Below are 26,789 nucleotides of genomic sequence, written 5' to 3' on the forward strand. Positions count from 1 at the left end.
ATATGTCTCTCAGCAGCGGGCCTTTCATTTCGGATGTGCCCCTACGGCTATTTGTCTGAAATGTCACCGGGTTGATAATTCTTTGGCACATGGGGTGTGGCTGTGTATTTCAATTTCTGCCTTTTGGATGGAGGTACGCTGTTATTTGGAATCTTTGGTTGGTTATCGGCTCCCCTCCTCGGTGGAAGGGACTATTTTTTTTGGCGGAGGGCTATTTAGGCGGCCTTTCTGCAGGGGATAGCCAGCTCATTCGTAAGGGATATATTGTGGGAATGAAATGTATTCTTACTCATTGGCTTCAGGACTCCCCGCCCACCATCTGGTATTGGCGCAATAAATTGCATCTTTTAATGGTCTGGGAGTCTATGTCCGCTCGGTTCTCTGAATCTCGGAGCAAGCTTTTTCTGTCTGTTTGGGCTTCTTATTTGGATACTCTGCCCCCTGTGATAAAGAGCCAGGTGGTCAATCGCTTGCGGAGGCCAGTTGCCCCCGTCTTGCCAGTGGGTTGAGGGTGGGGTTTTGGGGGTGGGGGGTGTTGGGATGGAGCGGTTGGGGGGTTGTGTCTAGTATAGATTTGGAGGGCTCCAGGCTATCAGAGTACAGGCCTGGACTCTCGCTGATATCTGAGATTTCTAGTTGGGTGTTACCTTGTTAATCTGTATTGTGGCATTGTACTGAGAAAATAATTGTGTTCTCTCTGTTCTGTGTATATCTTTCATGTTGGTGAATAAAAAAGTTTATACTAAAAAAAAAATCCATGGCTTCAGTAGCATGGAATCTTGCTACTTTTTGGGATTCTTCCAGGCACTTGTGACTTGGACAAACTACTGTTAGAAACAAGTCACTGGGCTAGATGGACTCTTAGTCTCACCCAGATAGGGCAACTCTTATATTCATATGTCTCCTTTCCATGTTTCTTTCCTTCTCATCTTCCCTGTACCTTCTTCATACATCTATCCCCCCTTTCCCTCTACTCCTAGTCTCTCCTTTCTCTTTTTCTTCTCCCTTCTGTTTTCTTTCATCCTTTGTCTCCCACCCTGCATTTTCTCTTCGTCCTCCCCAGCTTCTCATGTCACATATGGATGGCTCAGAATCCAGCTACAAGGATTCCCTGGGTATTGCTCTATTGATTTTAAACTTGTGTGCTCAGCTGTCATGCCTCTAAGCTCTTTGCTTGATGGAGGTGAAACACAAGTCAACTTCTTTCCATCTGCCCCTTATCCTGATGTGAATCTGGATCATGTTACTGTGTCCTGTAGCCTCAGTTCATAGGGCTACAAGGCCGGGACATTCAGGTTAACAATCTGGAATGGATGGATGTAAAAGGGGCTACAGATTCTAAAAAACGTTGAGGAAGGGGTTGGGGGGGAGTGAAAGATCTAACTCCAGACACCATGATCAATTTGATTTTGCTTTTGAAAGGTATTTATTAAAAAGAGAGCAGGTCATGTTTACAATCTTCAAAATGGTGTCAGGTCAAAAGCGCGCCGGGACAAAGGCGCGCCCAGACAATTGAGCGCAGCGCGGAGGCGTGCGCCGCTCTAAATTACTGTTTTTAGGGCTCCGACGGGGGTGTGTGGGGGGGAACCCCCCACTTTACTTAATAGACATCGCGCCACGTTGTGGGGGGGCGTGGGGGGTTGTAACCCCCCACATTTTACTGAAAACTTAACTTTTTCCCTGCTTTTAGGGAAAAAGTTCAGTTTACAGTAAAATGTGGAGGGTTACAGCCCCCCATAACGCCGGCGCGATGTCTATTAAGTAAACTGGGGGGGTTCCCCAACAAAAACCCCCTTCGGAGCCCCTAAAAACTGTAATTTTGTGCGGCGTGCACCTCCGCACTGCGCTCAATTGTCGGCATGCTCTTTTGTCTTTCGCGCCGTTGTCTATGAACCCTTCAAAACAACTACATTGGTTTCTCCTAGGACAAGCAGGATGAGTTAGCACCCATTGGCTGACATATCCTGCTGTCCACAGAGAACCTTCATTACAGGTAAGTAACTTCTTGTTATCTAATTCACCTCCTAGTTGCAAGAAAAATATAAAGAGCTAAAAAATATTCACTGTTTAGAAGAATAGCAAACACCTCTAAATGTTTTTCTGACATTTTTACACTTGCAACAAATCTCCCATCCTTCCCCAAATAACTATGCATAACAGCTTAAAGCCCCTCAGGTGATTTGTCCAAAGTTCTCAAAACACTCTCATTTAAAAAACACCCATTGGAAATAGTCATAAGAACTGATTTATAGCTACCCCCACCCCTCATCCAAACCCATCCCCTCAATAAGCCACTAAGAAGGAATTCCAATGGGTAGGATAATAAATAAATGAAACTTGAGCAAAAATGGTTTTCATATTTGTTCCCATTTGCCAACTATCTTCCTTCTTTCTGTTGTGAGTCACTGCATTCCTCAAACGTAACCGATCTGTTTTTATACTTATGAACCTGAAAGATTCCTATGCAGCCCCTTCCCTGGCAAGACAACTCAATGCATTCTCTTTTTTTATAATATTTTTATTTATGAAACTTTTATTACATACATTTAGAGAAATGCATGAACAGTAATATGAAATAAGGTCAAATATATTAAAGATGTAAAGGAAATATTAAACATTATAATTTAACCTACAGTTGGAGAGTCAAGATTACACAAGAATAAAAGAAAAAAAAAATATTGCCTTTATAAAGAATTGCACAACGGTTTAGAACAGCTGGTTAAGGTCCTATGGTTAAGCATATTAGACGCTAATGGACTTCCTTAGCAATCAAAAATTCCAGAAGTTGTTTCAGCTCCAGAAACTAATATGAATTAGACTCAAAGATTACAAAACAATGTACGTAAAGGAAATTTCTAAATAAGTGTCCCAGTTAGAGCCAAAACCCTTGGCCTTAAGTCCAAAAAGCTTCTTCTAGCTTGGGTCAAGCGTAACAAGTCAGGAAATATAATTGAGCCCCAAAAAATCTATCTGGTTCATATTCCTAAAATATTATTTCAACACAAAGTTACGGTCAGGCTCAGTGGCGTAGCAAGGATGAGAGGCACCTGGGCTGGTGGTACCCCTCCCCCGCCCTCATCTCCACCCGCCACTCCTTCCTTGGTCCTGCCTGCTGTGCACTCCCCCCCGCTCCTTCCCCAATCCCACCTGACACACACGTCCCCTCCCCCTTCCCTTCCCCTATACTTCTGGTTGAAGTTGTTTCTCATGGCGATCAACAACGTGCTCCTCGTGACCCCATCGGCTCTCCCTCTGACGTCACTTCCTATGCGTAGCACCCGGAAGTGATGTCAGCAAGAGAGCCGACAGGGCCTCAAAGAGCACATTGTTGACTGCTGTGAATAACAACTTCAACTAGAGGTATGGGGGGACGGGAAGGGGCGCACATGTGGAGGGGAGGGATGGGAAGAGGTGGGGAGGAGGAGGGGGTGCATGCACCACCACCTGAGGCAGACCCCTCCCCCCTATTGGTCAAGCTCCAGCACAAAAGTGACCACAAGAGTTGACTTCCCTGATATCACTTCCATAGGTAACTGAAGAAACTCAGTTAAATTCATAGGGAAGCATGCAAGCTCTGAGTCTGAGCCTGAGTCTCAAGTTGTGTAGAAAAATCTGCATTGCATTTAGAAAATTGAGAAGACAGTACCTAATAGGACCTGTCCAGGCTCTATAATGCTTCTCATATTAACTTCCTTGTTACCTCTGCCGATAGTCCAACACCTGAGTTCTTCCAGAAGAGATGATAGATAACTTCCCTGCTCCTAGGGGCCACAACAGAAACTTCCCAAATAGCCGCCTCAACCAGTCCACTTGACAAGGAAACGGCAGCAGGAGTCCCTCCAACAGAGACAGCTAAATCAGAGACAGACACTTCCCGCTGCACCATGCTTCCAGATGGTGTTGCACTTCTGGACTTCAGATTTCTCCGCAGAGGCCTTTCTGATATGGGTGGCCTACAGCATAGCCCTCCAAGTCATTGAAACATGCAAGCCCCTCCACCACTACAAGGTGGTATCCCTTCAGAGGGGCAATGCACTCTCATGTTAAGGAAGTCACCCCATTCCTGCACAATACAGATACTTCCGGGTGTTTCTAACACTGTGCTTGTTCCTTAGTGGACCATTTTATTGGGACTGTTCTGCCCTGTTCTCCTTCCATTGTTATTAATGGCAGTCATCGGCAGAGGGGATAAGGTTTGTCCACTTGTGGGAGTGTTTCCATCCAGTCCCCAGCAGGTCAAGCATGGTTTAATAAGGCAGCCCAAGCCAAAGCATCCAGAAGGAATCAGAGTGAGAAGGTTAAAAACTGAGTGCGAAGCAGGAGGAGTGTGCACAGGGCTACAACATGTTTTGCTGCAAATGGTTCAAAGTGAGAAACCCAGAAAAGAAAATGTGTAGTCATGTTTAAATACTTTTTTCTGTAGTGAAGAAAAATAGTGATTACCACTTTTTAAACCTTTTTATCAAAAAAGCAATCTGCCTGGCGGCTGGCAGCGCTTTTAATGTCCACAGGCGGTGTTAAACTCAGATATTCAACCAGCAGCATTGAATACCCGGTTTTATTTTTGGCCACTAAAACTTAACCAGTTAAGTCAATATTCAACGCTTACCACTTAACTTAAACCGATCAAAGATAGGACTGCTATTTATGTGGCTCGATTTAACCGGTGCTGAATATCGATGCCTAACCTTCCTAAGACCCTTGAGTTGGCCAGTTTTATGGTGGATGCTAAGCACAATATTCAGCGGAGATAACTGGTTAAGTCCTGCTGAATATTCGCAGATAGCCATGAACAAGCTGTTTAACTGCTTGGTGGCCATTTCTGGCCAGTTAAATTAGTTTGAATATCGCCAGTTAAATAACTTTGAATATCGGAATAAGTTTAATTAACCCAGACCTTGCACCCAGCAACAACAGACTCTGAGAAGTGGCAAACTGTAAGGGCCGAAGCAAGCACTGGGGATTGTGGTGCTGGTGTGGAGTCTACTAGCATAGGGACAGCTGGTCACCTCTGAGAGCATTGATTCCATTCTGACTTATGTTGATGGTGACTGTATTTTTTTTTTTTTTTAATGAGTATCACTTAGCCTTTCGCCTAGGCCCTTGGTCTTCCTTTTGTTGCATCCTGCCGCCTCTGTTGCAATTTTCTGTGGGTAGGATGCAGCAGAGGGAAGACCCAGGGCTTGGACAAAGGCAGCCTGCCGTTGCTGGCAACTCATACACAGTTTACAAAACTGGGTTTGGGGGGGGGCAGCAGAGGGAGAGAGGATAAAGAGAAGGAGCAATGCTGGACCGGTAGGGAGGGGGGTACAGAGGGGAGAGAGACTGGGCTGGTGTTGTGGGGGAGAGGAGAGATTCTGGACCCTTGGTGAAGAGGAGAAATCTTAATCATTAGACCAAGTGACACTGGGGATTTTGGCACCCTGAGCCAGTGCCGCATCTGATCCAATGCGGATGGGCAGACTGGATGGGCCATTTGGCCATCATGTTTCTATGTTAAGCCGACTTTGGTGGTGATCAGAAGACATTACCAGTCTGAACTCCATGTAGTGGCCAATGTTAAATGTGCTGGTGGGTCTCATGCTCTGGCAATTAGGATCTGTGCTGTTGAAATTAAAAACAGAAATTACAACAGTTGTAGCCCTCACATGCAGACATTTCTCTCTTGTCCTTTTCCAAGGCTCTCTGTAGAAGCTTAAGGTACACTAGCTTGAGTTGAGTACAGTTTTTGAAGTACAAGTATACATAAAGAGGATTGGTCAAAAGTAGGTATACAGTATTTATTCATTATTTCTTTTTATTGACAGAAATTGAATAGATAGAATACACTACTGAACAATAATAATCAAATAAAAGCAAAACGATGTAACTGATACAAAAACTTCACACAAATGTTATTCTTGACACCTGTAAAATAAAAAGAAAAATACTGTATATTTACTTTTGGCCCACCCTGAATATATATAATAGAGTCTCACTTATCCGATCTTTGTTTATTCAACCTGGATTATCCAACCTACCTCGGTGATGCAGCAGCGTTGTCATTGAGATGTATGTGGATTTCTCTTTCCTGGCATTATGTGTAGTTAAAAGGTAGCAGTGCTAGGCAGGATTCGTGGGCACATTGGAACCGATACTCGGACCGTGGGAAGAAGCCCAGCTAAGTCCTGCGATCAGCAGTGAGCCCAGATATTCCATTTCGGGCCATTAACGGTGACCAGCATTAAATATCTAGGGATTTTTTTTTAACTGGCTAACCCCCCTTTTACAAAACCGCAATAGCAGTTTTTAGTGCAGGCTGGTTAAGCTAGTAGACCCCTGGCATGTACTGTTGCCAAAATATGGACTAGATCAGGTCCCAGCTGAATAAAAATTTGGGGCCCAATATTTAGCCCGTGGGAGGCAGCCCAGCTTCCTTCCACAGGCCATGGTGATCCCAATGCCAGGGCTGTATCCGGCCACCAGCATTGAATATGGGGGGCAAAGGCTGGCAACTCACACTTAACTGGCCAAGCGGATTTTCATCGGTTGGCTGGCTAAGACTAACAGCCAAAGATAGACCTGCTTTTTAGGTGGGTTTATCTAGCCGTTTGCCTTAGCATGCCAGCAGATGAGAATCGGTGGTGACTGGCTATGTCATTCGCAATAAACTGGTCACTGAGCCGGCCGGTGAGCCAAATATTCAGTGGGAAATAACCAGCTATCGCTCATTAAATATCTACGGTAGCCATCCAAACAGGACCTTGCCAGCTTGGAGACATTGTCCCGCTGAATATCAGGGGGGTTGTAGTTCACAGACTTGTGTAAAGACCTGTTGCATTTTCCCTTGCCTTTTGTTTGTTCTTGAGTGAACATTTACCCTCTTCTAGGGGCTTAGCGAGGGTAGGAGGCCCCCGGGGGGGTAGTGTCCTCCTTTCCGCCCTCCGCCCCTTCCACGCCCCACCTTCCCACTCCTTCCCTGCTCCCCATGCCACACTCATGCCCTCCCTTCCCCCCTCCCATACCTCTTTAAATCTTCGCCATGCGAGCAGCTTCTCCGGCATTGGCTTTCCCTCTGACGTCACTTCGTGACCCCACGACCCAGAAGTGATTTCAGGGAGCCAGGCCGGCGCAAGCATCAGGCTGGAAAAGTTGCTTGCGCTGCGAAGATTTAAAGAAGTGGAGCTGGGGAAAGGAGGGTGTGAGCATGGCGTGGAGGGCAGAGAAGTGCCGGTGCCCCCACCAAGACAGCGCCTGGGGCTGTTCGCCCCGCTCCCCCTTACTACACCACTGCCCTCTTCTGCTGATGAGGGTGGCCCAGTCCTGTGATTCTGCTCTGTACAACTGAGGGAGTTTGGGATGGTGGAGGGATGTATACAGAGGAAGATGCAGCCTCATCCTATCTCCCTGAGCACTGGCTGGAACCCCAGATGAAAATACTGTGGAAAGCATTGGCCCATTCCAGAAATAGGATGTGATTTTCTAATAAGAAAAGTGGCAGAAAGCTGACATCCTGGGAGACAAAATCAACCTTCTATAGTCTGCGCCAGTGAGAGGGATCTCAGGAACAGTAACCATGGTAACTCTTTAGCAGGGTGAAATCAGACTTCCAGAAGCTCCCAGCACCAAGGGGGCATTTTCTCAGCTCCTTCTAGGTCCTGTTTGCTTACTAGGGTGTTCTCTCCTCTGCTCTGGGGACAATGCAGGTTTAGTTTTAGTACCTTGAATTCACGTTCTGCGGAAGAGATGAGGTAGGAATTCCCTTTCAGGGAGAGGTAGGTGCACTGCTTTTTTCAGTTATAGCTCAGGATGAGTTACAGTCAGGCACAGTAGGTATTTTATAGTCTCAAAAATGCAGGCTTCAGTTTGTCTATGGAGGGTTCATTGGTTAACGCATGTGCTACAGAAGGGGTCCTCAAATCCAGTCAAGGTCCACAATCCAGCTTAGTTTTCAGGATTTCCACAATGAATATGTGGAAAGGAGGGAGGAGCTGGGATGTAACACAAGTATAGAAAGCAAACCAGGTAATAAGTATAGAAACCCAACAGGTCGTACATGTGCAAGACCGGAGGGTTAGGACTACGATGGGAAGATAGGACTTCAATGAGAAACCAAGGTGGCAAGGGAGCCCCTTCTGGTGATTCAGACAGGTCGTGACCTGTTTGGGCCGCCGCGGGAGCGGACTGCCGGGCAGGATGGACCTATGGTCTGACCCGGCGGAGGCACTGCTTATGTTCTTATGAATATGTATGAGACCTTTTTTGCATTCACTGCTTCCATTGAATGCAAATAGATTTTTTTACATATTGTGAAAATCTTGAAAACTAGGCTGGGTTGTGGATCTTGAGGACTGGATTTAAGGACCCCTGTTTATGTATTTATTTATTTTATTAGGATTTATTTACTGCATTTTTTTTAAGAAGTTCACTCAAGGCGGTATACAGCATGAATAAGTCAAACATAAGCAATAGACAATTACAGCAATAAAAAAAAAAATATTCAGATTATAATACAAACTATGACATAGTATGTTACTTTACAATGTCAGCACAATGCGTGATAAAACATTTTAATAGAGAACGAGAGGGCACTCGTTAAAGTTAAAAGGGGAGAGATTCCGAACAAATGTAAGGAAGTTCTTCACCCAGAGAGTGGTAGAAATCTGGAACGCTCTTCCAGAGGCTGTTATAGGGGAAAGCACCCTTTAGGAATTCAAGAAAAGTGTTAGATAAGTTCCTGCAGGTAAGGCTAGACTCAAATAGGGCACTGGTCTTTGACCTAAGGGCCGCCATATGAGCGGACTGCTGGGCACGATGGACCACTGGTCTGACCCAGCAGCAGCAATTGTTATGTTCTTATGTGAACAATTGAACATATCACTTTCTCACATAGTTCCCATGTAAGATGATGCATTTGTTGTATCGTTCAACTAGCTTCTGCATTCCTGCAGGGAAGTTTTTCGGCTGCTTCATCATGCTTTATCTTTTGCTCTCTGGATCACAGTGATACACCCATGTCTCGTCACCGGTGGCAGTTCTCTCCAGAATATTCAGATCTTCTTCATACCATCTCAAAAACTGGGTTGCAACCTCCGCACACTGTTGCTTGTGCAATAAGCTGTTTGGGAACCTATCTTTTGCAGGCTTTCCTGTATCCCAAGTCATCATGCATTATAGCAAATGCAGATCCATAGTTGATAGCCAAATTTGCAGCCAATTGAGACACCATTATCCGTCGGTCTTCTCTAATCAAGGCATCCGCCCTATCAATGTGCTCTTGTGTGTGAAGATTTGATGGATGACCAGAACACCCTTCATCGATTACGCCTGTTTTTCCCATTTTAAACCTTTTTACCCACTCATAAACCTTTTGTTGATTCAAGGTGCTAAGAATCAATATCCAACAGTGAATTTCCACTGGTTTCACTCCCTCTGCCCAAAGAAAGTGCACTACTGCACTTTATTCTTCAATGGTGCAATCTTGTAATGGAATGTCCATGTTTCTGATCTCGTGGCTGCCACACGACTAAAGACCAAGCGCTGCACTGTGTGTGGATGAACTATTCAACAGTAAATGTATGAGTATAATATATGTTGCATTTCGCTAGCTCTGTTCCGGTTATCATGTAATTTAACAATTGCCTTTAATTTTTTATTCACCCTCCTCGTAGATAGAAGAGAGAGTGTAACAGAGGTTAGAAAATAAGGGACTAATTTGAAAAAAGTTGCACATGAGTGCAGAATAGTGCTTGAAAATTTATCTCATTTAGGGTAGGAGTGGATAAACATGTCCTGCTGTAGTATGTGTAGCCAATTGTCACTCCTTGTGTGTATGACTAGCAAGTTAGTTACTTCTTCCATTAAAGGTCAGGTTGAAGAGTCAAGCTTTCACCTGCTTCCTGAAGTAGAGATAGTCTTGTGTTAAGGGAAGCCTTTCAGGGAATGACTTCCAGAGTATGGGGGCTACTCTGGAGAAGGCTTTCTGGCAGGTATCACATTGAGTGATGCCTTCAGAGAGGGTATGGTTAGGGATACTCCTTGGGAGGACCTTAGTGACCTTATATAGCGCTGAAAAGTGTACGCAGAGCTGTACATTATGACATTTATAGACGGTCCCTGCTGGTAAGAGCTTATAATCTAACTTGGACAGGCAGACATGACATATAGGGTTGGCGGATGCAGAACCCAAGATGAGAGGAGTTAGGAGTCAAAAGCACTCTCAAAGTACTCTGGGCCATTTCCCTGGACTGGAGCCTTTGTCCTTTGCCTAGCGTGGGCTCTTTATTCTGTTTAGGTTTCTCCCAATTCTTGACGCACCACCATTCATAAAAACAGGAGGGTATTTAAAATAGAAACAAAAGAAAAACTAAGAGTGCCAAGGCCAAAGTTCCCTTTACTTGTTCTGTTAATAAAGTCCCTGCTCATCCTCTCTGTGCTTCCTCGTAGGGACAGGCTATACCGGGTGGACCTGAACTCCTCTCCATCTGGCGACCTGCACTACAGCCAGGTAAGTGTGTGTAAGGGGAGGGAGAGAAGTCCAGTGAAAAAGCACATCCCATGCATTGCTGCTGCTGCTGTTGCCCTTCCCCCTCCCCCTTTCCAATACTGATACTAGAGGGCAGGTTTGGAACTTGGCATCCTGCAAGCCAATTTGCAAAGGGAAAATGCCCCCTGAAGATTTACTTTGAAAATCCCATGGCAGGCCCATTCAGCAGATATAGCACATGTGATATTTAAAAGGGGGATCTAATGCAGTCATTTGGGATCACAGGATGTGGACTGGGCACAGAATCACAACTGGAAATGTTTAAAGAGAAAAACATCTAAATTCCAGCTGATATGCCCCTGTTTGTAATGAGTAGCAAAGCAAAATTTGTGGGGGAGGGAGAAAAGGCAGGTTCTTCCATCCTTCTCTTTCACTCCCAACAAGGGGTTCATAAAAGCCAGCCTGACCACCACCAGGGATGGTGTCTGTGGATGAATCAAGGCCCTGGAGCTCACAGATAATTCACAGCAACAGGAAATGTTCCTGCTCCCTGAAATTCTCTGATTTCACTCCAACTTTTCTTTCATTAAATATCTTGCTATATTAAATATCTTGCTATATCCATGATTTAATTTTATGATTTTGATTTTGTAACATACAGAGGCTGAGCTGGAAGTCGAACTATCAGGACATCAACGTTTGCCGGATGAAAGGAAAGCATGAGGTGAGTGCAAGCTTCCTGCTTCTCCAGCCTCTGTCGCAGTCATGACCTCCCCAAAGGAGTGCGGCGGGCAGCAGTGCTCTATGTAATCTCTTCAGCTGCAGTGGTGTCCTCTCTGAGCTAGTGAGGTAGGCAGCAATGTGCAGTGTAGTCTCTTCAGCCGTAGTTGCAGACATGACCTCGATGGAGTGAAGCAGATAGCAATACTCAGTCTAGATTCTCAGCCTCTGCCATAGTCGTGGTCTCCTCGAGGGAGAGAGGTGGGCAATGATACCAGTGTAGTCTTTCAGCCTCTGCCACAGCCATGCCTTCTCTGAGGGAGTGAGATGGGTAGCGAAACTCAGTGTAGTCTCTCAGCCTCTGAGTCATTTGTGGCCTCTCTGAGAGAGTGAGGTGGACAGCAATACTCAGCAGTGGCGCAGCGAGGGTAGGAGGTGCCCTGCTCCTGCACTCCTCCCCCACTCCTTCCCTGCTTCCCATGCCACACTTGTGCCCTCCCTTTTCTCCCCCCCTCCCATACCTCTTTTAAATCTTCAGCAATTCCTGGCCGCACAACCCAGAAGTGATTTCAGAGGGGAGCCAGGCCGGCACGAGTTGCAGGCTGGAAAGGTTGCTCACGCTGGCTAAGATTTAAAGAGGTGGGGGAGAAGGGAGAGTGCGAGCATGGCGTGGAGGAGAAGGCGAGGTGCCATCACCCTCACCAAGACGGCACCCAGGGCGGTCTGTCCCCCTGCTCTCCCCCTTTACTATGTCCCTGATACTCAGTATATTCTGTCAGCCTCTGCTGCAGTCACAGCCTCTCCAATGGGAGTGAAGTGGGCATTATCTAAGCCCTGGGAATTGTACTCTATCTAGCAGAGGGCATAACTGAAGCAGCATCTACATCCCCTTAAACACACAATAGGAGGAATTCATAAAAAATGCACTAAGCACCTTAGCACACGCTAACCACTAAAAATAACCATTATATTCCTCTGGGCATCTTGATCAATTATCACGCACTAACTTACTTAGTGCCCTTTTGTGAATTCCCCCCTACATTGTGAACACTGACTGGGTTATACTCTACTTTCAGAGGCCAATGCTCAATATAAAATAAATATGCCTGAAGGTCTAGTAGTTCCCTCGCTCCAGTCAAATTTGCTTTGGTGGTCTAGTGTCCCATCCCCCTCCCTTCCTCCAATCAAAAAGTGCCCTGTGGTCCATTGCCCATTCCCCCTCACTGGACTGGACTAGGCTAGGCTAGACTCAACACAGCCCCCCAGTCATGGCCTAGTAGTCTAATGGAAGCCAGACCTCTCCCCCACCCCCATATCTTATAGACAAAAATGATGCCCATTCATTCCTGCTTCTCTGAGCACCATCTTCAAAATGGAGGCACCTCGGCCAGTGTAGTGCATCCTGGGATACACTGGGCAGGGCCTAACTGCTATATTTCACTCTACAGTGAAACCTCAAAATAGAGAATGATGCGGGGGCAAATTTCTCCACCATCCCCGTGGAAACTCATTTTCCCATCCCGTCCCTGCGCATTCTTTTCCAGTCCCTGCCTCATTCCTGCAAGCTCCATCCTCATCTGCACAGGCTTCAAACACTTTAAAATCACAAGTGTTCAAGGCTTGTGCAGTTGAGGCAGAGCTTGCAGGAATGGGACAGTGACAAAACTCATGAGGACAGGACAGGGAAATTGAGTTCCCGTGGGGATGGGGGAAAATTTGTCCCCGTGTCATTCTCTACCTCAAAACTTTAGTAAACCTAACACAGCAGGAGAGACTCCACAATATAAACACCTACATTGATGTAATAAAATGTGGGAAATTTAGCTCCCAGCTTAGTGTAGGTCTGTACACAGTTTTCAGCGTTCCTTTTTTCCTTACCATTTTGTTGTTTGTGAACCACTTTGATTGATTACACTGAAAGGTAGTCTATTAAGTTTAATAAATATAGACATATGATGGACACCCTATGCACAAGCAGTTTAGTACAGATCAAAATGTATACAAAGCACTGTGCACAGCTCATTTAAATCCAGTAATAATGAAAGTATTAGCTAGTAAACTCAGATGCAGACAGGTGCACACCTGACCTGAAGGCTTGGCACCTAGTTTTCTGACACTGGAGATTAAGCACCTAGTCTGAGCAGGCGTTAATGAGGGTTTTGTGCCAGTTTTTCTTGTGCCAACATGAATTACCCACAATTTATTTTCTTTATGTATTCTTTTGAAGGGAGACGAAAATAAATAGAAGGGGGATGAGGAGCATCACCAAATAAGGGAGGGGGGCCAGGGGAGGGGCCTTTGGCGCCTGAGCTAGTCAGGGCCTTAGACCCCTCCCAATGCATCCCATGATGCACCAGGAAAGGGGAAGACCACCATTTTGAAAAGGCCAGAGTGGGCAACGCTTCTGCCAGCCTTCAATTTAAGATAGGAGGGAGGGGTACGGGGGTGTCAGCTATACGGCCAGGTAGGGGGCTCTGAGGCAGAAGGGAGTGGGCATTCCCTTCTGCCTTTTCTTCTATTAAAGGTAGGTGGGGGGGATCATTGGAGAAGGGTCGGCCTTACAGCCAGGTGGGGGTTCTGGCCCAGACCACTAGACTATCAGGCTTTGTGGAAGGGGGGAGCTTGGCGGGAGGGGGAATAGGGGAGCTGGAATTGAGCAGCCTTAGCTCTCCCTAACGGCTTACATGATGACAGATGAATCCCTGATCAGCTGAATCAGCAGAACTCCCTGAAGCTGTCAGTCGGCAGCTTCGGGGAGTCTAGCTGGCTCAGCTGATTGGGGAGTCCCCTGACTCAATCAGCTGAACCAGGGGAGCAGGGGCTGCTTTTTTTTTTTGGGGACAGGCAGGCTGGAGGAGGAGCTGTGCTACTGCTCGTGCCAGCGAAGAGCTAGAGGTATAGGGGGGTAAGTGAAAGCGTGCGTGCGGTGAAGGAGGGATGAGAAGGAGTAGAGGGGTGGAGAGGAGAAGTACCAGCGCCCCCACCAAGATGGTGGTTCCCCTGCCCCTCTTTTACTTCACCACTAATAAAATGTAGAAAAATGTGCATGCAAATACAGATTGGTGCCAATTCATATCAATAATTGATTATCTCCCAATTATTGATGTTAATTGGCTTAAGAACATAAGAAGTGCCTCTGCTGGGTCAGACCAGAGGTCCATCATGCCAGCAGTCCGCTCACGCGGGGGCCCACCAGGTCCAGGACCTGTATAGTTACTTAATTTAGCTGCATGCACATTTGAGGATCATGCCCAAATTTGGTTCGCCATTTTGCCCTTTATAGAATCCAGGGGAAAATGTTTATGCCACTTCCGTGTCGACCAGCGTGCTTGTCCATGTTTGCACACACGCTTTGTGTGCATATTTTTTTGCTTATAATTTGTTTACTGCAGTGGATGTAAACATTTTTACATGTGCATTAGGAAACGGGGTACCAAGCTTCAGTGCACAGCTCTAATGTACTGCATATTACATGGGCCTTGTAATCTCGCTGCAGTAGGATTTTAACCCCAATGTGCTGGACCCAGGATTCTGCACCCCCTTACACATAAGGTCAGGATTTACAGCTCCTGCACACCAGCATCTGGATTTAACACCCTCCCTGTTGCACCAACAGTGGGACAGAACCTTTGAGTGTACTAAGAGTCACACTAAAGTCTGTTAGGCCCAGGATTTGCTCTGTGCAGGACACTGTACGAGCCAAAAAGAAAAAACACTGGGTTCCACAAGTCTCAGGAGAGCCAGAATAACAAAAGCAAGATGACCATCGTTCCACCTTGCTTTTGTTGTTTGGACACTGCCTGGAGTGTGTCTGTCTTTTTGTTGACCACAAGTCAAAAGAGTTGCAGTGACGAGAGATTTTTTACATTCTCTTTTGTGACCAGTTCTACTGGATGGACTCTGGCCCTGTGTCGCTTGCTTTGACTCTGACTCTGAAGCTCTCCCCCCCCCCCCCCCACCCCCCAAAATCATTTTTGTCAAATACAATTTATTAGATGCCTTTGTAATCGGTTTTGTAATTAATTATTTCTGGTCTGTTGATCAGAACAGACACATCTCATAATCTGCGAGGAATCTAATTTCCGGATTCTATTAATGTTCAGCTCATGCCAGCAGTGGCTGCACAATTCAGGTCCCCAGGCTGGGAAAGATAAGGTGCCCCGGTGGATCAAAACCCAGAATTCTTGGCAATCCTAGCCTACGCAGTGGAGTTCTGAACCCTGCTATTGCAGATAAGATAACATGAAAAGAAAGACAGAAATCAGGAAACAGCCACACAAACATACGCCTGACACTGCCTGCATCTCAGACTAAATGTTACTCAGGAGGGCCCCAGATGCTAACATGTTGCCCTAAAACAAACCATGATGGGATTATAATTTATGCAATATGCTGAAAAATAGGATGTAGCAGTGCTGTATCAAACACCTTAACCCTGGGCAGCAATAGACATCCTTCCCCATAACACTTTATAGTAGAGAATGATATGAAACATAGAAGATGACGGCAGAAAAGGGCTACAGACCATCAAGTCTGCCCACTCTGCTTACCCACCCCCTATCTATGCCCTAATGACCCAATTTCCTTATCTTGACCCTCGTAGGAATCCCATATGGGTATCCCATTTATTCTTAAAGTCTGGCACGCTGTCTGCCTCGATCACCTGCACTGGAAGCTTGTTCCAATGATCAACCACTCTCTCTGTGAAGAAATACTTTCTGGTGTCGCCATGAAATTTTCCGCCCCTGAGTTTGAGCGGGTGCCCTCTTGTGGCCGAGGGTCCCTTGAGAAAGAAAATATCATCTTCCACTTCGACACGTTCCGTTAGGTACTTAAATGTTTCGATCATGTCTCCCCTCTCCCTACGTTCCTCGAGAGTGTAGAGCTGCAATTTGTTCAGTCTCTCTTCGTACGAGAGACCCTTGAGCCCCGAGATCATCCTGGTGGCCGTCCGCTGAACCAATTCAATTCTGCGCACATCTTTACTGTAATGTGGCCTCCAGAATTGCACACAGTACTCCAGATGAAGTCTCACCATGGCCCTGTACAACGGCATTATGACTTCAGGCTTTCGGCTGACGAAACTTCTATTGATACAACCCAATATCTGCCTTGCCTTAGATGAAGCCTTCTCCACTTGATTGGCAGTTTTCATGTCTGCACCATTCCCTTCCCAACGGATAAACATGGGAAACTATCCCTATGTCATTTTTTAAGGAGCGAGGGAAGAATCAGAGTATGAATGGGTACAACCACTGACCCTCAAGCCTTTCATTGAAGAATGATGGTGTAGAACAGACATGGGCAACTCCGGTTCTCGAGAGCCGGAATCCAATCGGGTTTTCAGGATTTCCCCAATGAATATGCATGAGATCTATTTGCATGCACTGCTTTCAATGCATATTCATTGGGGAAATCCTGAAAACCCGATTTGCCCATCCCTGGTGTAGAAGGACTGAGGTTGAGATAGATACTAAAGAATAACATGGGATGGTCTCCCGCAGTTATCCGCAGGGACGGGAACAGTGATGAATTCTGTCACCATGTCATTCTCTACTTTATAGTACAATATGCAGAAAAATAGGGTGTTTCACATAAATTGCAAAAACCCAATAGGGAATGCCAACAATAGTACAGATATCAAAAATCCCAAAGTAATAATTCAAAGAAGTTGATAGCAGAACACAACTACATACAATAATAACTAAATTTTTAGTGTAAGTACCCTCAGTGCAAAAGTCAAAGCTAACGGGGCACTTGCGAACCAGGGTTCCAGGCTTAAAACGTTTGTGCCGGGCTATTTCTCAAGCCCCACTGTGTACCATCATAGGCGTACATAAGTGTAAATGAAATCATATAGTGTAATCCTAATGCAGTGAACGTTACAAGCGTGTGTATTCACAAACAGTGTTGGAATGCTATCATCTAATCTGAATTACCGCTCAAAACGGCGAGTTTCCCAGTGCTTAGCTCCGGTTAGTTCCGTGGATGTTTGCAGCGTTCTTCCAATCGGCCCTTTTCAATTCCAACCATGGCGCTAAATGCAGCCTAGTTGTCCAGCTCAACTGTGCCCAGTTTCAGGTGATATACCCGTCTTCAGGAGCTTAGCTTTTGTGCCGAAATCAAGTGCTTCTCATAGGAATACCGTAGGAGTATTAGCAGGCGCCGCCACTGGGCTGTGTGGAGTTTGTATATTTCCAATATCTGGGACACAATGCACCATACGGTACACATGTGGGCTCAGTCCAAGAACGTTGTGTGCATTCTTTTCCACCAGGGGGCACTTCTGCACCCTTTGTGCTTTAGAACAATGCAGGTTTACAGGTCCCTGTCCCTTCTGACCAGGGTGTAGTTCTGAATCTTTTTTTTTTCTCATTATTATAATGCTGATCATGCTAAGAGTGATGTGGAACAGTTTGTTAAGGGCAGGTCTCTCTTGACCAAGCTGGTGAAACAGCAGAGGGGGGCAATGCAGTAAGCCATGTGTTAGAACAATGCTTCAACAATCAGCTTTTTAATGCATGCACTGAAAACATTTTTTTTTTGTACAGCATACTAATCTGCCACATTTTCATAAAAAATGTCTATTTTCTGGTCAGTGTGTAAGTGGCGACTATCTTACATACTGTCGGGAAGGGACCTATTTTTTTTTTAAAAAAAACCTCCATGTCCACTGACCCCTATCACCACCTTGGTGGCCCAGCGGACCCCACATCTCAGACCCCTAGCCCTAGAGCTCCCAGGGACTATTTTGTCCAGGACACTCCTGGACCAGGCACTTTGCACAGGGATGGCCTCAACCAGAAAGCCTTCATTCTCCGGACTCCTCCTGGACCAGTATTTCTTATCTGTATTCTTTTCTTCCCATCACGTTTTTTGAAAATGGAGGTATCTGACCCCTAGCATTGTATCAGGACACACCACTAGGGGTCAGTCTGCCACATAAGGGATTACCTTTTTTATTGGGAAACATTGCCTTATGTGGCAGACTGACCGCCTAGTGCTGCATCAGCATACATCACCAGGGATCATGCACCATCATTTTCCAAGATGGTGGTGGAAAGCAAGGACACTGCTGGGCACTTCCCCAGACCAGGTGGTTTTAGGCATCAGGTAGCTTCCAGGTCCACTTGGGCCACAAGTCCTCTAAGGTGAAATGTTGCATTTCACCACAAATGATCCTGCGGCTCCATGGTAGGATCTCTACATCATCTCTGGGTTTAGCAGGGGTTTTTCACACTTTGGAAGCACTTTCCAGTTCAATGGTCTGCATGCATGGACCATACGGCCCTTTAGTATAGTGGTTTTACTGCACTGGGAGCAAGTTTAGCTCGGGAAAATCGGAAGTAGTCCTCCATGCCTAAAGATAGTACATCATATTACATCAGCCCCAGAGTGGAAAGAGGCTGCTTATTTTCTACTCTTGTCTGTCCTTCACACCGGTGGCTCTTGTCACTTGAAGAGATCACTCTCATGCTGTGCTTCTTTCTCAGGATGAATGCAGGAACTTCGTGAAGGTGCTGCTGGCGAGAAATGACCACACGCTGTTTGTGTGCGGCACCAACGCCTTCAACCCCATCTGTGCCAACTACAGCGTGAGTACCTGCAGGGCGCTATGACTTGGTTTGCAGTTATGTCATTCCTAGGACTGTGCATCTGTCTATCTCTTCCCCATTTTCCAATGTGATTGAACCAATGACTCTTCAAAATGAAACCTCTGCTGTAGTCTGAACTGTTCAGCTGTCTACCTGTCCTTATGGAAGAGCAAAGCAAACAAGGAGGATGTGGCACAAACTGGTGGGAGAGTGCTGTCTTCTTCACTCTTAGTGAAGTTACTTACCTGTAACGGAGGTTCTCCGGGACAGCAGGATGAGTTAGCCACCCTTGGTGACGTCATCCGACATGCCCTGAAAGCGGATTTGCTTTGCTCTCCCAGAGCTCAAAGGAAGGCATTTACAGCCTCCCTCTGAGCATGTGCTAGCCCTCCTTTATATGCCCATGCTGATCCCTTGTGGCCTCAGTTTTTACCATCCACTACTGTCCGCTGGGTGGGGTAGAGATGGAGAAAGGGGGAGACTGTTTTTTTGATTCTAGTAAAACCTCCCCTTCCCCCTCTCTCCCAACTTCCTGCAGTAGCCTTAGAAAGGGAAGTTGGCCCATCAGTCTCATACCTGCCCTCCTGCTATGCTGCAATGATAAATTTAAGGGAAAAGCCACAAAAAAACAACCAAGAGACAAATCAGAGATACTTTGAGCAGTAATTTGCCTAGTGCTCCTGACTCATCAGCTCTTCCTATAACTATCTATGCAGTCAAAAAAGAGAATATATGACCACCCCACCTCACTCCAGCCTCTCATAGTCTTAGCCCAGCCCCACCCCATCTCCCACCTTTCACCCCTTAGTCCTCTTCCCCATCCTCTGTACCCTTTTAGTGCTTCTCTCTCTCTCTCCCTCCAACCCCCCTTCCCCGCAGGTGCTTCTCTCCCCCTCCCTCCAACGCCCCCTTCTTTGGGTGCTTCTTTCACTGTCTCCCCCACACACATACATATACCCCACTCCCACAGGTGCTTCAGCCAACCCTCTCACAAACACCCTGCAATTTGGTACCTCTTTCCCTTCTTTCCTTTTCACAATTAATCATTCTCTGTGGGCACCATCAGCAAGAGCAGGCTGCTTCAATCAACCCTCCCTCCTGCGTATCCTGTGGCATGTGCTCTCTCTCTCTCTCTCTCTCTCTCTCCAGCCCCTACCCACCCTGGAACTGAGGGGCTTTCCCCTGTTCCCCACCTACCTTCTCCACTAAAATTAAATCTTCAGGTCAGCCAGCAGCATCAATGAGGTGAGCCTGCTGCCATCAGCCTGTCTCGGAAGCCTTCATTCTGCAGCTGTCCTACCTTACAGGAACAGGAATGAAGGCTTACGGGGCAGGCTGACGGCAGCAGATTCATCTCACTGATGCTGCTGGCCAGCCTGAAGATATAATTTCAGTCAAATATAAAGAGGGGACGAGTTATAACTAGTATAACAAGAGTGATAAGGTGCATATATTGTAATGAGAAAAATCACTCTATGAACCTATTCAAAGAACTATATGAATGATATAACTGAGTTCACAAAAACTTGCTCAGAATCATGGAGGGGAAAAGTGGGGCGAACCCCAGAAAAAACCACCTCACAGCCCAATCATCGCATGGAGAGTAAAGAAAACGTTATATCATCTCATACACTTTTTTGTTGTTGAAAAAACACTGGAGTTGAACAAATTGTTTACTGGGCATACGTCAAAACAAGCTTTAAAAAGAACTTAGCAAACTTAACTTGCAGCTTGCGGGTTCCGACGTGCACGTTTCGATCCTGCCTCAGGGAACCAACAGGAATAGATGGAAAAAATGTTCATGCGATGGGTGTGAAAAGATTCAAAATAGGACTAAACTAAACTAAACTAAACCTTAGGTTTTTATACCGCACCATCTCCATGGTCATGGAGCTCGGCACGGTTTACAGGGATTGTAATAAGAAAGGAACTCCAGGGAAAGGGTTAGATGAAGATCGGAGGGAAGAAGAATGTTAGAGAGCTAGGATGTCAGAGAGGAGGGAGAAGTTAGATTTTAGAGAAAAGCCAGGTTTTCAGATGTTTGCGGAAGGGTTGGAGAGCACTCAGGTTCCGAAGGGGGGAAGTGAGGTTATTCCAGAGCTCGGTAAATCTGAAGAGGAGGGAAGTCCCCAGTTTTCCTGGGTGGGAGATGCCTTTTAGTGAGGGGAAGGATAGTTTCGATTTTTGGGTAGGTCTGGAGGTACTAAGATTCGAGGAATTCCAGGAAAGTGGAATTAATGGAGGAAGGATGCCGTGAAGGATCTTGAAGGTTAGGCTGATGCATTTGAAGTGGACTCTGGAAGTTATCGGAAGCCAGTGAAGCTTGGAAAGGAGTGGAGAGACGTGATCGAATTTACTTTTAGCAAAGATAAGCTTGGCCGCGGCATTTTGGATCCGCTGGAGTCTGTGGAGGTTTTTCTTCGTTAGGCATATGAAGATGGAATTGCAATAGTCCAGTCTGGAGAGGATGATGGATTGGACGAGAACGGCAAAATGTTTTTGATGGAAACAGAATCTTACTGACCTCAGCATGTGAAGGCTGAAATAGCATTTTTTTACCAGAGAGTTGAGGTGGTCGTTGAAGGACAGAGTAGAATCAATGATGACGCCCAGGACCTTGCTGGAGAATTCGAGCTGCAGAGAGGAGCCGGAAGGCAGTGGGATTGAGGGGGGTAGTTGAGCTAATTTTGGGCCAAGCCAAAGTAGTTTTGTCTTGGATTCATTCAATTTCATTTGGACGGTGTGGGCCCAAGATTGGAGGTTTGAGATACAGGAGGATATGTTCAATGGGAGATCAGTGAGGTTCGAGTCGGTCTCGAGAAGGACAAGGATGTCATCAGCATAGGTGTAAATTGTTTCAAGAGGGGATAGATGGAGGAGTTTTAGGGAGGACATATAAATGTTGAAGAGGATAGGAGAAAGAGGTGAACCTTGCGGGACTCCACAGATTGGTGTCCAGGGGGAGGAAGAGGTACCATTCATGTTGACAATGTAGGAGCGGGAACGAAGGAATTTTGAGAACCATTCAAGGACAGTGGAGGTGATGCCAATCTTGGAAAGTTGGTAAAGAAGAATGTCGTGATGAACAACGTCAAAAGCGGCAGAGAGGTCAAATTGCAAGAGGACAGCGAACTTGTTGCGGGAGTGAAGTTGTTGGACCTTGGAAATTAGGGAGGTCAGTAGAGATTCGGTGCTGAAATTGGGACGGAAGCCATATTGGTAGGGTAAGAGGATGGAGAATTTCTCTAGGTAGGATGAGAGTTGAGTCGATATGATGGACTCGAGCAGCTTGGTTAGGAGAGGGATATTTGCTATTGGGCGATAGCTGGATGGAGTGGAAAGGTCGAGGTCGGGTTTTTTCAATAGGGGGGTTAAGGCGATATGGCCCATTTCTGGGGAGAAAAGGCCCGAATGTAGAGCGGAGTTTAGGAGTTTGGTAATGGAAGAGATGGCTTGAGCGGGTATTTCCTCGTAGAGGTAGGAGGGGAAAGGGTCTAAAGAACAATTGCAGGATTTCATTTTGAGACAGAGTTTGAGGATGATGGAATCGGATACTTGGTCGAAGGCAGCCCAGAGTCTGTCGGCTGGGATAGCGCTGGAGGCCGGTAGAGTAGGGTTGGGGTCAGTGAGCACCAGGGAGTTGTAGGAGACTGCAGGTGGGAAGGAGCAACGTAAGGTAGTGACCTTATCATTGAAGAAATTTGCCAGAACATCGGCTGAGGGAGAGGAGGGGAAAGAGGTGGAGTCTTTTTTGGAGGTTAGAGAGTGCCAGATTTTGAAAAGTGTACTATTCTGGTTATTGGATCTGGAGATTTTCTCGCCATAGAAGTTCTTTCTTGCTTTTTTTAATGTAGAATTATAGTGCTTAATGTTGGCTCTCCAGGATTGTTTGTCTGTAGGGGAGTTAGATTTTTTCCATTTGCGCTCCAGGGCTCGACATTTCTGCTTTAGTTCTCTATGACAAGGGAGGTACCAGGGGGCTTTGCCTCAGGGAACCAACAGGAATAGATGGAAAAAACGCTCATGCGATGGGTGTGAAAAGATTCAAAATAGGACTGCTGTCTCACATAGAAAAAAGCGCATATAGCGCAGATTGTCTGTTTTGTTTACTCTCCACGCGATGATTGGGCTTTGAGGTGGTTTTTTCTGGGGTTCGCCCCAGTTTTCCCCTCCATTATTCTGAGCAAGTTTTTGTGAACTCAGTTATATCATTCATATAGTTCTTTGAATAGGTCCATAGAGTGAAGATATAATTTAGCAGAGGAGGTAGATGGGGGACGGGAGAGGAAACCACAGATAGACAGCTCAAATTTTAGGAAGCCATCCAGACACCCGGACAGTCCTCTATAAAGAGAACGTCTGGGTAAATTTGGATGTCTGGTAACCCTCTTTACCTCAGCCTCTCTGTCCAATCTCCTTTCCTTTTTTACTCTCCTTCTCTCTCAACAATTCTGCTTTGTTTCTGGAATCTGTCTGCTTGGTGGTCTCTCACCTCCTGTCCTCTCATGCTCTTCTTGTCTGTGTATCTTTTTCTTCCGGTCCTCTCTTGTGTGTATGTGTGTGTCTATCCCTGTCCTCTCATATATGTGTCTGGCTGTCTGTCTGATTTAAATCTCCTCCTGCCCTCTCATGCTCTGTGTGTATGTGTTTCTCTCCCTCTTTTCACCCCATTCCTCTCATGCTGTGTGTATGTGTGTTCCTTTCATACTCTGTGTGTTTTATGTCTCATTGCAGATGGACACTCTGGAGTCTGTTGGGGAGAGTATCAGTGGTATGGCCCGATGCCCTTACGATCCTAAACATGCCAACGTGGCCCTGTTTGCAGGTAAAGAGGCTTGTAACCCCTGAAGTGAGAAAAGATTCTTGGGTTGCTGTCTGTTCTTTGATGTAGATCAAGGAGTGAACAGATAAGCCTTGGGCAAGGCCATTTTTGTTCAACTAGCCTTCTCTGTCTGATTGCTGAAGCTTTTGGGTCCCAAATTCTAGACTACCTTTCCAATTTTAACTTGAGGCAGTTTACGGTAAGTCCTTTCTACAAAGAGCTTACCCTGGTATTTAAATGCCATGCTCAGCCTTGCATTCCAATGCCAATCACAGCATTTAAATCTATAAGAACCTAAAAATTGCCTTACTGGGTCAGACCAATGGTCCATCAAGCCCAGTAACCTGTTCTCACGGTGACCAATCCAGGTCACTAGTACCTGGCCAAAACCCAAGGAGTAGCTATTTTTTATGCTACCAATCCAGGGCAGCAAACCAAACTTCCTTAATTCAGGATATACCCGATCCTCAGAGGGTTAAATTACCCAAAGGTCCAGCCTCTCATAGGCTCCTGCCACATGTTGGTGGAGACGCTCCCCTAAAACTATCTAAGCTAAGTAATAAATTTCAATGATATATAGTAATTTAAAACTATAACAGAGTAAAAAAATATATATAATAAAAAAAAGCACGTTTGATCCCATGAAGATCGGGTTCGGTGACCTCTGTCACATGAACCTTTGGGTAATTTAACCCTCTGAGGATCGGGTATATCCTGAATTGAGGATTGCTTCAAATGTGATTCTACAATATAATACTGGAAGTTTGGTTTGCTGTATAAGATAAGATTTGATTCCAGTGTAAGGTATAGCCACTATAATATTTTCTGACCAATCCAGGGCAAGCAGTAGCTTTCCCCATGTCTTTCTCAATATCTGGGTACTTCAGCTATTCCATGCTGTACTCAGATAGTCATCCGAGTATGTTAGGACAGTTATTCTACTAGCCTCACTTACCTGCATACCATTCAGCAGCCCCTTGTCTCTAGTGTTGAGGCAGTCAGAGACGATTATGCATTATTTGAATAATCCCCCTGAAAATCCTGATATGGCCCCAGTGAGCATCACTTACTCAAATAGGAGTAGCTCAGGGCTTAATATCTGGGGGAACGGCCCAGTTCCACCACTTTTTTTCAGACTCCAGAAAAGCAGAGGTGTTTGCTTCTATATCTCCCTTTCAGGAAGACTGCATGAAGCAGGAGGGAATGGAGTGAGCCTGGAGCATAGAACAGTCACTTTCCAATTCAGTCTCCCATTTGTTGCTACCCTTTACCCACCTGCCTTCTCACCAGGCTTCATAGTTCCACTTCCTTTTTTGCTTACAAATTAAGCCCAGAAGCCTCTGAATATCAGACCTTTACAATCTAAGGGAGCACTGGGCCACCCTGAGGCCACATGGTACAAACCTATTCTATAAATAGCTCCGGTGCATCCAGGTTCCCTTATAGGATACTAGAGTAACCTGGTATCGGTGCAATCCACAGTTATACCAGCCGTGCCTAAATGTGGCAGGGGCGCATATAAGTTACACAGATAAGTAGGGACCCTGCCTATGTATATGCCCTTTTTGCAAATACACACTGTGCAAGATAGTTTCATATTTCCAGAGTAGTGCTTAGGTGGTCTACTGGCATATACACAGGTACATTCACAGAAGCAACGAGTGCACAAATGTGAGTGACTATTGCATTGCCCTTTAAGTGGGTGCCTGAGGCAATGAGAAATAAAATAACATGTCCAAGGCCACAGTGTATCTGGGAGAACTGGGATTTGAACCCTGGACCCCTTGATCTCTGGCCCACTACTCTAACTATTTCCTCGGTTGGTTAAACTGGACATTAGACCTCCACTTTACGGCCCGCTCGGCTCACTCCTGAGCTGGACTTCCTTGTTGCTTTTCCCCAGCGCAGGACAGACTGTTGTATATAGATTAAAAGGCTCTGCCCATTCAGAGGAGTTTTCTAGACTCTTCTGTGCTACTCGGTAATACTTGTGTGCCTTGTACCTTGATGTCTCTGGGGACCAATGTAGGGATAAGATTTCCAGAGTCTCCTCTTCCTTTCACCTTCTTTCTTGGTCTGTCCTCCAGATGGGATGCTTTTTACGGCTACTGTGACAGACTTCCTGGCGATCGATGCAGTCATTTATCGGAGCCTTGGAGATAGCCCCACTCTGCGCACAGTCAAACACGACTCTAAGTGGTTCAAAGGTGAGAGGCCTCCACTGAGCACCCGGGTTTCCAAAACTAGAGAATATACATGTGAAGAGCCCCAAATAAATAGAAGCCCCTCTTTATCGAACTCTAGATTAGGAATGAAAGCTCCCCTTTACAAGGGATGTTCCGTTCAGGACAGTCTCTAATGAGCACCAGGCAGAGATGCATTATGCTTGAGGACTGTCTTTGCCAGCTAACACCAAATAAGTGGGAAAGTCCCTTTTTCCTTCAGGAACCTTGGATCAAGCCACTGCCTTCATAGAACAGCCATACTGAGTCAGTCCAATAGTTCATCTAGCCAGTTTCCTGTTTTCAACAGTGGCCAATCCAGGTCACAGGTACCTGGCGGAAACCCAAATAGTAGTAACATTCCATACTACCAATCCAGGGCAAGCAGTGACTTCCCCCCTGTCTGTCTCAATAGCAGACTATGGACATTTCCTCCAGGAACTTGTCCAAACCTTTCCTAAGCCCAGCTATGCTCAGCACTGTTACCACATCCTCTGGTAATGAGTTCCTGAGCCAGGGCTGTGAAAAGTATCACACTGGACTATGCTAATGCCAGCCTGCACTGAGTTGATGCTTGTCTCTCTCTTTGAACTTTTCCTACTAGAGCCATTCTTTATCCATGCTATAGAGTGGGGGACCCATGTCTATTTCTTCTTCCGAGAGATTGCCATGGAATACAACTACCTGGAAAAGGTAAGAGATAATAGTTTCAGTCTCTCTGGTTGTATATGAGGGTTTGAGGAGAGAGCAGGCCTTATATTTGGAGCAATAGGTAGAACTAGTGGGTTTGGAGCATGAAGGAGGTGTAGAAGTGTTTCGCTCATGTCTAGTTCTACTAGGCACCTGCCTTGCACTTAACTCAGCAACAGGTCGGTGGAGCAACAGGTCCTATGTCTTTGAGGATATCACAGTCATGCTGGGGTTGTTAGTTTTTAAAGAAAATAGTGAATGAAGCTTGAAAGTCT

At 45.9% G+C, this 26,789-nt stretch overlaps 1 protein-coding gene across 3 annotated transcripts in view; it reads left to right on the forward strand.

Moving 5' to 3' along the window:
* SEMA6B (semaphorin 6B) overlaps positions 1 to 26,789 on the forward strand; it is a 241,785-nt gene that overhangs the window by 170,509 nt on the left and 44,487 nt on the right. For all 3 annotated transcript variants that reach the window (XM_033954396.1, XM_033954398.1, XM_033954397.1), the window contains 6 exons: positions 10,426 to 10,486; positions 11,127 to 11,189; positions 18,679 to 18,780; positions 23,515 to 23,605; positions 25,690 to 25,809; positions 26,429 to 26,517. In XM_033954396.1, the coding sequence (XP_033810287.1) occupies positions 10,426 to 10,486; positions 11,127 to 11,189; positions 18,679 to 18,780; positions 23,515 to 23,605; positions 25,690 to 25,809; positions 26,429 to 26,517 (526 nt within the window). The remainder of the gene's footprint in view (positions 1 to 10,425; positions 10,487 to 11,126; positions 11,190 to 18,678; positions 18,781 to 23,514; positions 23,606 to 25,689; positions 25,810 to 26,428; positions 26,518 to 26,789) is intronic.

Source organism: Geotrypetes seraphini, chromosome 8, assembly GCF_902459505.1.
Source record: "Geotrypetes seraphini chromosome 8, aGeoSer1.1, whole genome shotgun sequence".
NCBI classification, from domain to species: Eukaryota; Metazoa; Chordata; class Amphibia; order Gymnophiona; family Dermophiidae; genus Geotrypetes; species Geotrypetes seraphini.